We start from the raw sequence: 13,195 nt of genomic DNA on the forward strand, positions 1-13,195 counted from the left end.
ATTGGAAATGGGGGCCAAAAAGGAACCACATCAATGTGATCAATATTGGAAAGGGGGTGCCAAAAAGGGACCACATCAATGTGATCAGTATTGGAAAGGGGGCCCAAAAGGGACTGCATCAGTGTGATCAGTATTAAAAAGGGGGTGCCAAAAAGGGACTGCATCAATGTGATCAGTATTGGAAATGGGGGCCAAAAAGGAACCACATCAATGTGATCAGTTTTGGAAAGGGGGTGCCAAAAAGGGACTGCATCATTGTGATCAATATCAGAAACAGGGGCCAAAAAGAGACCTCATCATTGTGCATCAGTATCAAAAATGGGGTGCACAGGGGGGATCGATCAATGTGTATCAATATGAGAAAGGAGATTCCAAAAAGGGGCCTCGTCAATGTGTATCAATTTTGAAAAGGGGGTGCCCAAAGGGGACCTTATCAATGTGTATCAATACCTAAAAGGGAGTGCACAGAGGGAACATACCAATGTGTAAAAATATCTCAAAGGAGGTACCAAAAGGACACTTATCAATGTGTATACGGTCTTTTAAGGATAAACTGTGTAATTAAGAAATGACACTTTACATTATTTTTAGTTTTAACTGAATAGCTAATTACCTGTGCTCTGTAATGTGGACTTTTTTATCTAATTACACAATACTACTTAAATTTGTGAAGAAGAAAGTAAAGAAGGACTAGCTTCCACCTTAAAATCTCTCTTATTTCTTATATATATATATACATATATATATATATACTTCTATATAAAAATATATAAAATTTATATATATGACTATATTCTAAAACCCCAAACTCTAAGTTTTCTACTATGTGATATTACACACTTCTATTCAAACTACACACCCATCAACTTAGTTTTATCATTCAATTTTGGAAGCCTTCTCCACAGCCTCAGGTCAAATGTGGTGTTCTCTCGAGGGCCAGTGCCTGTCAGCACAGAAAGTCCAAAATTCTCAGTAGGTTCTAACATATCAGTACTTAAAATGGGGTGCACAGAGGGGACCTCATCAATAGGTAGAAATACCTAAAGTGGATCAATGTGTATCAATATCCTGTGCCAGGGCCTGCCCACCCTCCCAGGGAACAATTCCTCCCCCTGTCCTGCCTAAGCCTGCTCTCTAGCAGTGGGAAGCCACTCTCTGCCCATGTAAAAAAATCTCTTTTTTAATGAGCCCCCTTTTCCCTTACATGGGAAAATCATTTTTCCATGGGAATATCCATGTCCATATTTCTGCCTCATTGCCCGGGCTGCTTCCTCATTTCTTTCTTCCTCATTTCTTCCTCATTTCTTTCTCATTTCCAGCTCTCAGCTCCTGCCTGGACTGTTTTGCTGTGTTCCCAAGGCTCCAAAACTCGTCCTGGATTGCACACAGCCAGCCCTGTGACATTTCCCCCGAGGACATGGGATAAATGATGGGATCCATGGGTTATAGATACATATTATAATATATAAAATATACATATATATGTATAATATATAAAGATATATTTATATATTTATATATAATATTATAATATATATTATAAAATTGGCTTTTTGCAAATATTCAAATGGGTTTTATATGTGTGGTGTTAAAGTAGCTTTGTTCTAAAGATCTAGCTGTTATATCTGGTGGTGATTAAGCTTAGTGCAATAGCTGATATCAGTGTGCTTGTGTTAAAATGCCTGCTGGGATGGGACAACATCCCATGGACACAGGATGAGGACACTGCTATCGATATTCCAGTTATCAGCACTCACTGTCTGAAGGCAGTGTGGAGCAAGGCCCAAAAACTGGAGGTGATGAGAATGGACCAAAACCACAGCCAAGGAATCCACATGCTCTAAAAAGGTGGAACCGAGGAGGAGCCAGGCTAAACAGTTCTTGGAACACGTAAACTGGTTTGGGAAAAGTTTACTATGCATAAGGGTCTATGAATATGCCACAGGCTGATGGAAGGGAAGAGGTATTTAAGGGTTGCCCCGAAGGTAACAGGGAGGTCTGGGCTGAGTGCCAAGATGCACCCGGCCCTAACAACCTTTGCTCTATGGTCCTTGTCTCCTATTGTCCTTTATTAAAATTTTAAATGTTCACAGGAGAGCGAAGGTGTTTTTCACATGTGGAGTGCTGTGACTCAGGCCGGCTGGCTGGGCAGTGTCCGTGTCTGGCAGGTGAACGGGTGCTGCTGATTGTCACTGCTATTTATGGCACCCTGGCATTACAGGTGGCAGAGCAGAGCGAGGCCAAGGCATCAGCAGAGACCTCGAGCAGCCTCCCGGTGTTAAAAACCCAGAGAGGAGAGAAGAACTACCAGCTTTTAGTTCACTTTTTTATTTTGACCGTAATGCAAACAGGCATAAGTATTCCATAAAATCAGAAGTTTGGGACTATACAGAGAGAGGTGCATGCTTCAGAACAACGTGGATATCTTGCAAACAGAGCCAGAGCCAGTCTGAGAGAGGGGCTGGAGCACAGGGGACGAATGGCAGAGATTTTAGCAGCATTGAGAGCTCGGAGGTAGGGGAAGAACCACGTTTCTGGCTGCTTAAAGCACTGGTAGGATCACACACAGCTCGGGCTCACCCCACCCCTGCGGCCTCAGCACAAACCTACCCTGGGATCACACAGAAAACAGCTACAAAAGGAGCTCCCCCTGCTCCACACACACCTGTGGGGTGGGATGCAAAGTGAGAGTGCCAGGCTCAAATCTTGGCATCATTTCCTCGAGCGAATGAAGGCACAGTGACGTGAGGGTGTGAGGGGAGCAGGGAGCAGCCAGGGCTTGGAGCCCCACCCAGCCCAGCAGGATTTACCCACATCTGAAGGGTTTACAATGGAAAATTTGGGAGTTCCCTGCCCCAAAGCTGCCACCTTCCCCAGCCCAGTCCCCGTCCTCATCATGGCACTGCTGCTCTTCAGGAAAAGGCCACTGGAAAATGAAAAAGTCCAACCCAACCTTTGAGTCTGAGACTAAAGGTGCCTGGGGGAGCCGAGGGGATAAATCCCTGCTCCTATTACAAAAATTAATTGGCACGGAATATCAAATTCCCCGGGCAGCTGGCAGAAGTGGTGTTTTTAACTCTGCACAATCTAAAAAGCGATGAGTCCCGGCTGAAAGTCATCCTGCTCTGCTCATCCTCTGCCTGGGGAACTGTGTGTGCACTCTGGAAAAGCTGCAGAATGCTCACAAGCACACACAGCCTGGGGTTTTTAAAGGCATTTCGAGGCAGCAGAGCATGGGAATTCAACCTTGGGAATTGTGGGGATTTGCCTATACTGTAGGGTTTTGGCAAAGCAGGGATTTTGCACTGAATCTCACTCGCAGGGAGATTCTCCAACCCCATCTCCTGTTCCTGAACATCCTCTGGGCTACTGGGAAGTGGCTTTTCTTAAGATAGGATTCCATGCCACAATCACACGGAGAGGAGAACAAAAAAGCAGGCTCAGAAGCAAGGAGCATTAATGTCTCAGTTAATTAAGGCTGTTTTGTTGCCCTTGATAAATTTAAAAAATCTCTGCCAGCAGTTATTGTAGGAACAAAAAGGTTGATTTAATCCAAATTTGATACACTGGCTGTTTGCTCTCTGTTTGCTCTCCCCACCCCAAAACCAACATGTGAAAACAAAGCAGGAAAAAGAAGCCTTGAATTAGTTCCTCTCTTACACCAACTTTTCCAGTATTTAGCCTTTCAATTTTCCAGGTATTAAGGATGCCCTGGAAGGAAAATACTTTGCCTGGTGTTTTTCCCTCACAGATTTCTGCACCAGCCCTGCAAAGAGCTGCCCTGCATCCCAGTTCCTGCTTTTCCACAGCTCCAGAACAGCTCTGAAAGTCTTGGATACAGGAGTCTTGCCCAACTGCTCTCCACAGCAATGAGGAATAGCTGCAAAACTTCAGCCTATAGGCTCCTGGTAAACCAGGAATTCTCAGGGCCAGCCTCACAGGTTTGATTTGCTCGCTTTGAGGCTCTTCCTCCCTCCTCCTTCCCCAAAATCTGGCCAGGCAGGATGTGGATGAGTGAGGCAGGAGAGCAGCAGCCCTGGCAGTGAGGTGCTGCCACTGCTCAGCTCTGAGCTCACAGCCTCTTGGGGTTTTATTCCTGTGATTCCAGGGCTCAAATTTCCATCACAGCCAAACATCTGTAGGGGTGGAGGCCAGGAATTGCCAGTCTACTTCATTTTCCTAGCAGAAGAAAAAAGGTGGATCTGCATGGCAATGCTTGGATATGCCACGAGTTTCCCTGGGCTAAACCAAGCTGATTTTGACCTCTCTTAAATTCTGATTCACCTCTGGAACCAAGTGCTTTAAAGCAGCAGCTTTCTCCCTCTCCCCTGACTCCCTGCTGAGCACACACAGCCACATGGAAGAAGCTGGAGCTGGGATTTTCCTGGGAAAGGGGAGATTTCCCAGGGATTGCTGGAGCCATGCATTGCAGGCACGTGCAAGCGGAGATTGACACACGCAAAAATATTCTGAAATTGCTGCTGCTGCTGTGCAAGCTGCCAAAATCCCCAGTGCCACTGAAGCCAGCAGGTGTGGAAGGCATTTTGGATCTGGGAGGACTTGGATTCCAGGCTAATTGTATCCAAGTTCAGGATTACAGGTTTTTCAAGAGCACTGGCCAAATTTTGCTCTCCCTGTTACAGCAGAAGGAATTGTTATAACAAACAGGGAATTACAGCAAAGTTGAATGGTCCTGAAATGTGTCTCCATCTGTTCTGTGAAGGGACTCTCAATGCAATTGCAGAGTTACCAGAGCAGTTCTGAAGCTGAGAATGAGTCCCTGGTGAAAGCAGGAACAGAATCGAGTTTTGAGCATTAAAATCATCCTTCCAAAGAATGGTGGGAACCCTCAGGGGGCAATGGAATGGCTTCAGTGGTCAGGAGTCAGGAGGCAGCAGCTTTGGCTTGGGCTTGGTGCAAGTCCATGAGGCTTCGAGCACAAACACGACCTCTCCGCCCCAGTTTGACCAGAACGGGGTCTCCAGCATGTGGGAGAGTTCACAGCCCCAGCCTGCACCCACACTGTGACCTCTCCCCACCTCCACCCCCTGTGAAACCCCAGCTCGGGGAGATGGGGCCGGGTTTGCTCCCAGTTACCCCAGCAGGATTCCCCAGCCGTGGAAAAGGAGCCCGAGGCAGGAGCAGTGCCCTGCTCCCCTCCCAGCACAAGGCACTGCGGGTCCGTGCCCAGCCAGCCCCTGCACGTCCAGCTGGGCAGGCAGGGCTGCCAGGGAGGGACGCCCAGGGGGACAGCCAGCACGGGTGACAGCCATCACACTCGACAGGGAAGGAGCAGCCACAGGCTGGACAGGGGGGCATTGTCCTGTCTGCTCCCGTGTCCTCCCCGCTGCAGGACTGCTGGCTGTGCACAGACACGTCAGAGCCCTCAGATCCCCGTGCTCAGGGTGTGGGCACAGTCCCTGCTCCCCCTGGGGACACACAGGCACAGAGGGGACAGGGAGCGTGGACAGCCCAGAGCCAGATCCCATTCTCTGGCCAGTTTGGCTCAGTTCCTCTCGAGCAATGAGCTCAGGCCACGATGTGGAGGTGACAGCTCTGTGAGGCCACTCCTGGTGGCAGATGTCTCATTGTTTTGCTGTTGTCTCATTGTTTTGCCATTGTCTCATTGTTTTGCCATTGTCTCTCATAAACAGAAGAACAACAAACTCCCAGGCAGCCCTTCCCAGGAGATGAAACCTCAGAAATCACCAACAGCACAGCACTGGATACCCGTGCATGAATGGTTTTTCCCTGCTGGTGGACACAGCAGGGTGGGAAAACACAGAACCTTTCCCCATGGCTTTTCAAATCCATATAATTACTCTCTGCGGACACTTGAAAGACCTAGGAAGTGAAATCTTTGTAAAAAACCCCACTTTGTAGTGTCTTGAAAATCAAACCTGTTCAGAGAAGAGTCTCTTTAACACCTGGAGAGTGAAAAGGAGCAGAGCTGTCCCAAACTGGGGTGGTGGTGGTGGTGGTGGAGATCCTCAGGAGAGCGACTGGGACGCTGGCCAGGCTGGGTCCGTCAGGTCCAGCACAGCAGGCACCCAGAGGGGACAGATTTGTCACCCGAGTGCCCCAGAGGCACAGCCCCTGTGTGTGACCCCTGGAGCAGCTCAGGGCACCGGGCTGGGGCAGACCCACCTCCCTCGGTGTTCACAGCAGAGATTTTGTGGCTACACCTGCACGTCAGAAAGGCCACGGCGAGCCGAGCAGAGGCCGGGCTGGAAGAGCCACGTTTCAGGAATAATAAAGCACATCCACAAGTTTCTTTCTCCTGTTGCTAAGGGAGAAAATGGAGCTCGAGGGGAGTGCGAAGCCCCTGCAGGTGGAGGGGATGAAGGGGAGCAGTTCAGACGTCTGAGACTGACTCAACAGCAAGCAGTGAATCAAAATCCCCAGTGGTGCAGCTTGTGAGGAGCCAGCGGGAGCAGAGGCAGCTCGGAGCCCTGGGGGTCTTTAACCTCAGGGAGGGGATTTCTGCTCCAGGTCAAGGCAAGGAGCCTTAAACCAGCATTTCCCCTCCAAGGGCTCGGCAGGGCTCGGGCAGGCGGTGTCTGAGCTCTGCCTGCCTGGCCCAGACGCTCTGCAGAGCCAGGGGAGGAGGGCTGTGCCACCCTGCTGCCTCCCCTGGCAGGGGAGACAGAGGTGATGAGCTTTGGGATGCACGAAAAGCAAGATAATCCAGCTCAGGCACGGGCTGCAGGTGGGAGATGGTACAGCAGGGCAGGCAGGAGGCAGGACAGGTGACAGCTCCTGCCAGCACCACGGCGGGAGCTGGGAAGAGGACAGAGATGGTTTTTTGGGCATTACCTCCTCCTCCTCCTCATCAGGTTGCATCTTCCTTTCTTCTAAAGGAGGACCAGAGCACAAAGCAAGAGCTAGAATTTCTCAAAAGAAGAGGATGAGTTTGATTTTCTTTCTGATTTTCTTCCTGATTTTCATTTTGTTTCTGCAGCCCCAGGATGGGCATCAAGGCCAAGCTTGCTGCGTGTTCCCAGCTCTGGAGCCAGGGAATTTTCTCCCAGACAGGGCCTCTCCCAAACTCACACATCCCAAGCCAAGGGACCCAGCTCCCCCATCCCACTGCCCGCCCTGGGATTGGGGTGGGCTGTCCTTTCCTCCGTGCTCTCCAGCTTTCCCCTCCAGGTCACCAAGTGCCGAGGCAGTGCCACAGAGCTGGCCGCGCGTCCCAGCCCTGCCAGCTCAGCTCTGGCCACACCGTGGCAGCATTTATTCGTTTTATCCCGTGTTGGATGCTCAGCCGGCACCTGCAGACCTGGAGCTCAAATTCTCCCGGTGCCTGGAGCCTTTTGCTCCTGGATTTTGGGCTGGAGACGCTTCAGGGATTCAGGGAATCGAAGTTGCAGAAGGTGTCACAGCCCACGGAGACGTGGCAGGAGAGGGCAGGAGATCGTGGCTGAGGGTGGGAATAACAGCACAGCCCCAGACAGAGGGGCTTGTTCCATGGGCTGGGAGAGCAGCAGAGATCCTGCAGATCTTTCTGTGCTGCCTTTAGCTCAGGGCAGGCGATCTCAGCCCTGTGAAAGCTCCTGGGCAATCCCTGTGCCATCAGCAGTTCTGGTGCTTGGCTCCATCCAGGATATCCATGCACAGCTGGGCACAGCAGGGCAGGAGGGGAGGATCAGCAGCTGCCACCTCAAGATGCCAACCCTGCATCCCTGCCTCCAGCAGGAGCTGCAGCCGTGTCCTGCTGTCCTTGTGGTGGCAGTGAGGGAGGACAAGCCTGGGATGGGCTCAGCTGGGCAGAGCCTGGTGCTAAAAACACCGAGGTTCAATCCCTGGGTGGGCCATCCACTCAGGAGCTGGGCTTGATCCTTGTGGGTCCCTTCCAATTCAGAACATTCTGCGACTCTTCAGGGTGCAGCAGGAGGAAGGACACACAAGGTCAGGTTTGCTTTCCCTTGCAGACAGCTTTTCTCTGTTAGAGGCTTTCTGGTTCCTCCAACCTTTCTGTGGTTGTGTTAACAAATTGCTTTTGGGGCCAGGTTCTTGCAGCGGGGCTGAGGTGTGAGCGTGTCAGAGCCCAGCACCTTTGCAGCTGATCTCACCTCCCTTCTCACAGAAGGTGTCCTGGCTGAGACAGCTCATGCCACTGGCAGGTGGCACAGAGGGACCTGGCTCACCCCAACATGCCACACACGTCTCTCTTGGCAGGCAGGTGGCTCCACGGTGGCACTTTCTGCTCCCTAAGATGTGGAAAGGGCTGGGGTCTGCTGTCCCAGAAGTGCTCACGAGATGTGCTAAGGGCTGCTGGCTCTGGGATTTCATGATTCCTCTGCTGGCACATCCTCGCCAAAGACCTGGAGCCCCCATCCCCCTCCAAGTGCTGCCTTTGTTCCCCCTGGCAGTTGCTTCTGTCCCATCCTCGTGGCTTTCCAGGCTCACCTGGGAGAGGGATCAGAGTGTGCAAAGCTCTGGGTGCACCCAAGCCCTCAGCGTGGCTGCAGATCAAACATTCCCTGGAAAATCCCCTGGAGAAGTCACTGCCAGAAGCTTTTCCCTGGCCTGCACATCAGCCTGTGTGTTCAGAGCTTGTGGGAGAACTTCCATGGCAGCAAAAGTTGGGACTGAGCAAAAGGAGAGGCTCACAGGGAGCAGGAAAAGAGAGCAGGAGAAGAGAGACAAAGCAGGGCCCGTTTAGGAGGAATCGTGACACATAGATCAAAAACCACACAGCTGTACCCAGGCTGCTTGGGGATGAATAAAATTCAAGGGAATTGCACATCATCTGCCCCCAGCCTCAGGCATATGCTAAGGTTTGTCCAAATCCAGAGAAAAGCCATGAAAACACAAGGATTCAGCCAAGCCCTGAGCTGGGGAAAGAGGGAGCCTGGCAGGAACAACCCCCAGCTCTGGACAAGCAACAAGACCTCACCAATGCCCAGCCCCTGCCACCTCTGCTCACCCCCAGAAACTCCCAAAAATGATCACAAAGGTGATGATTTCATGCAGCTGCAAAATGCCCTCGTGGGAAGGAGGGGAAGTGTGGAATTCTGAAAAGAGCCACTGCAGGTTATAAAGCCATCAAACTCCAGTGGGGAAATCCAGGGAAGGGGAAGGAGGTGAAAAGAAATGGCCACAGGACAAGAGCAAGAGAAGGAGGAAGGAAAGGAAATAAAAGTCATCATCATCATCATCAGGACACAACGACAGGACGAGAGACAGAGCGCTTTCCATGGGCAGTTCCCCTGGGAAAGGAGCCACCGTGTCCGTGAAATACAAAACCCAGTGCCCTCCAGCTGGAGGGGGCAGCAGGTGCTGGGACTGGTTTGGCATCCCCTGGGGGTGAAGGGTCCAGTTAGGAGCAGAAAACCCTGCAAGGGAAAGGGGAGAAAGGCTGGCCTTAGAGGGAGCAGTGAGGAGCACCGGGATCATCCCGACCTGCGCCTTCCGTGCCGTGGGCAGGAGTTTACAGAGCTGGGTGGGGTGGGCAGGAAGGTCACCTTTATCCCTATCCACAGGTGGGAAACTGAGGCACTCTGGTAGAGCCCAGACCCCAGAGTATGTGATTCCTTGGAGAAAAATTCCTGCCAAACCTCAGGGATGTGGGGAAACCCACTCCAGGCACCACACAGGGAAGGGGTTTCACCCCAAGCTGCCAAGGGCCAGCACAAGGAGCACAATCCATGCAGCTGCCCAGCCTTTATCCTAAATAATCCTTCTGCTCAGCCAGGGAAAATCCCACCACGACCAAGATGAGCAAATGGCAGGACTTGGTAGAGAAGAAACAAACACGGCAAATGTCAAGATTTTTTTTTTTTTTAACTTCTGGTTGTTTCTGCAACAGCAGGGAGAAAAATCTCTGGATCTTTCCTGAAGGGCCATGGAGAGCTGAACACCTGAAGCCAGCCTGCAGCTGGGGAGAGTCCCCCCTGCCTGTGGGTTTTGCCAGCCTGGAAGCAGGCAGCATGCAGGACCATCTTCCTTTGGATGGGATTGTCAGGTCTGACAATTACCCATCAGTGCATTGGGACGCTGGGGGGATTTATCCTAGAGAGGTGACAGCTATTCCAGAGGCACTGCCAGGCTTCCAGAGCAAAAACCAGTGCCTTCCTCAGCCTCTGCTCTAAGGTGTGCACAAAAGCCAAAGCTTCCTTTCCCATCCTTTCCCACCCTTCCCCATCCCCCAGCCCACGAGGTGACTGCAGGGGTTAAAACAAACGTGTCAACTCACTCATCCGTGTCTTTTTTGCTCTCCTCGATGAACGCGATGGACTCGGATCTAAGGCGGTTTGTCACCTCGTACGTGCGCAGGGTGACTCCAAAAATATCCTCGTGGTACCGGCTGTCATCCTGGGAGGGAGGGTGGCAGAGGGAAAAATGGGATTTGTGAATGCTCAGGGTCGGCCCCAGCAAAATCCTGCATGGTGGGCAGGCAGCAAATGGGCAGGAGAGGGTTTGGGGTTTGTCACGAGGGGACAGAGGGGTGGAGTGACCTTCCCAAGGTCACACCCTGGGCACAGCGGGGCTGTTCAGGGCATTAGACCCCCTCAGCTGCTGGAAATTCCTGGTTGGCAGGGGCACAGCAGCCCAAGAGCAGTCTGTGAACAGCCAGGGGCTCTGGGCTCCCTTGGATGGGGCCTGGATGGAGGTGGGGACATGGTTCAGAAGGGGAAATCCCATTGGAATCAGGCTGAGTTATCCTCCTGGGGAGAAGCAGAGCTGTTCCAGCATCCACCCGTGGGTCTGTGTCCCAAACTGAGCTCACAATGAGCTCAGCTGCATCATCTGTGTCTGGCAGACAGGGAGGTTTGCAGCGGGGACCCACAAAATGCCCTGATAAATCAATTTTTTGATAGATGGCGAGCAAGCCCTGCCAGGGGTGCCCAAAAGCGCTGGCACCGGTGCTCAGCACGCTCCCCAGAGGAGCCAGGTGACCTCCCTGCACACAGAAACCTTTGGAATGTCCCCCTCCCGACCCTCCCTGGGCACAGCCGTCCCCTGGGCGGGCGGGGGCAGGCAGCAGGTGCAGTGCCCGTGGCAGGGGTGGCCGTGGTGGCACGCACCGGTGGCGGTGTCATGCTGCAGACACGACTCACCCGCAGCTTGCTGAGGAAGGCTCCTGCCTCCTCAGCCGACAGCTGGCCCTGCTGCCTCACGATGAGCTGCACAGCCTTGAGGACGTCCCCAGCCATGGTGACATCCCCGCAGACGTAGATGTGGCCTCCCTGCTCCTTCAGTGCTTTGAACACGGTCTGGGCCAGCTGCTCCTGTAACACGTCCTGCACGTATTTCTGAAGGACAAGGAGGGAGCTGGGATTAGCTCGGGTTTGTCCTGCCCTGGGGGCAGCACTGAGGGGTGACCCCTCTTTGGGGGACACAGCTGTGCCTTGCAGCAGCCACAGTGACCAAGAAGAGATAGGGACAGCAGCAAAGCATCCTTCTGCTCTTGCATGGGCACACCTGCACCACCTCTTCCATTGCCAGGTCTGTTCAGTCCCAGTGGGAATTTGGAGCAGGTATTTGCACTGGTTCTGGGCCACCCCACTGGGTGACCCTTTTCCTTTCTTTTCCTTTTTCCTTTTTCCCCTTTCCCCTTCCCCTTTCCTTTTCCTCCTCCTCTCCCACTTGGATGGCTGCAGGAGCAGCGTGGGCACACATTCCAGCTGGCACTGGGATGGGGACACGTCCTGGGAATGGTGCCCACAGGGAAGGGACAATCCCGCACATGTCGTGCCCCAGGGATGAGCCACCACTGGCCAGGGAAGCAGTGTGCCCCCACCCTGCTGGTTCCCCGTGGGCACCCCGGCGTTCCCGGGGCCATGCCCACCTTTGGTTTGTCGGGTTCCCGGGAATAGGCCGTGTACAGCTCTCTGAAGACACCCTGGGCTTTGGCAAAGAGCGTCTCCTCCTTGTAGATGTGGTCGATCCTGGACTGCCGGCAGCCAAACACCAGCACCATGGGACACGGCTTCAGCCCTGGGACAGTGTGGGGACAGCACTCAGCCCGGGGCCACCAATTCCCACGAGCCACCTCCAATTCCCACGAGCCACCTCCTTCCAGACTGCCAGCAGATCTGCTGGGACACTCCTGGTAGGGTGGGACCCCCCTCCCGACACCCCAGCCCAGGGTTCCCAAAGGCTGTGCGAGGTGACGAAGGACGGCCCTGCCCAAAATCTGAATTACGTGAGGAAGAGGATGGCCACACCCAAAATCTGTGTGAAGTGAGGAAGGACAGCCCCACCCAAAATCTGTGTGAGGTGAGGAAGAGGATGGCCCCACCCAAAATCTGTGTGAGGTGAGGAAGAGGATGGCTCCACCCAAAATCTGTGAGGTGAGGAAGGACGGCCCCACCCAAAACCTGTGTGAGGTCAGGAAGAGGATGGCTCCACCCAAAATCTGTGAGGTGAGGAAGGACGGCCCCACCCAAAACCTGTGTGAGGCGAGGAAGAGGATGGCCCCACCCAAAACCTGTGAGGGGAGGAAGGATGGCCCCACCCAAAATCTGTGTGAGGTGAGGAAGAGGATGGCCCCACCCAAAATCTGTGTGAGGTGAGGAAGAGGATGGCTCCACCCAAAATCTGTGAGGTGAGGAAGGACGGCCCCACCCAAAACCTGTGTGAGGTCAGGAAGAGGATGGCTCCACCCAAAATCTGTGAGGTGAGGAAGGACGGCCCCACCCAAAACCTGTGTGAGGCGAGGAAGAGGATGGCCCCACCCAAAACCTGTGAGGGGAGGAAGGATGGCCCCACCCAAAATCTGTGTGAGGTGAGGAAGAGGATGGCCCCACCCAAAATTTGTGAGGGGAGGAAGGACAGCCCCACCCAAAACCTATGTGAGGTCAGGAAGAGGATGGCTCCACCCAAAATCTGTGAGGTGAGGAAGGACGGCCCCACCCAAAACCTGTGTGAGGAAGAGGATGGCCCCACCCAAAACCTGTGAGGGGAGGAAGGATGGCCCCACCCAAAATCTGTGAGGGGAGGAAGGACGGCCCCACCTTTGTGCTGGATGTCGAAGAGCCGCTGCTGCCAGAAGCTCCGGAAAGGGGCGATGCCGGTGCCGGGACCGATGAGGATGCAGGGCACCTGGGGGTCCTGGGGCAGGTGGAACCCGGGGGCACTGCACGCATCGAAGATCCAGTTAAACACCAGCAGGGTGCTCCCTCTGCCCAGCTGAGACACCTCCCGGAGAGGGAGGGCTGGGAAATGGGGTGAAGTCCCAGGATTT

The 13,195-nt window shown here is 53.3% G+C and overlaps 1 protein-coding gene across 2 annotated transcripts in view; it reads right to left on the bottom strand.

The window, feature by feature from the left end:
* Nucleotides 1-5,579: 5,579 nt before the first annotated feature.
* NOS1 (nitric oxide synthase 1) overlaps nucleotides 5,580-13,195 on the bottom strand; it is a 59,988-nt gene continuing 52,372 nt past the window's right edge. For both annotated transcript variants that reach the window (XM_068209142.1, XM_068209141.1), the window contains exons 25-29: nucleotides 12,966-13,087; nucleotides 11,798-11,946; nucleotides 11,067-11,261; nucleotides 10,202-10,320; nucleotides 5,580-9,341 (exon numbers count right to left, since the gene is read on the bottom strand). In XM_068209142.1, coding sequence (XP_068065243.1) covers nucleotides 9,326-9,341; nucleotides 10,202-10,320; nucleotides 11,067-11,261; nucleotides 11,798-11,946; nucleotides 12,966-13,087 — 601 coding nt within the window. In that variant the 3' untranslated portion in view covers nucleotides 5,580-9,325. The remainder of the gene's footprint in view (nucleotides 9,342-10,201; nucleotides 10,321-11,066; nucleotides 11,262-11,797; nucleotides 11,947-12,965; nucleotides 13,088-13,195) is intronic.

This window comes from Anomalospiza imberbis, chromosome 18, assembly GCF_031753505.1.
Source record: "Anomalospiza imberbis isolate Cuckoo-Finch-1a 21T00152 chromosome 18, ASM3175350v1, whole genome shotgun sequence".
Lineage (NCBI taxonomy): Eukaryota > Metazoa > Chordata > Aves > Passeriformes > Viduidae > Anomalospiza > Anomalospiza imberbis.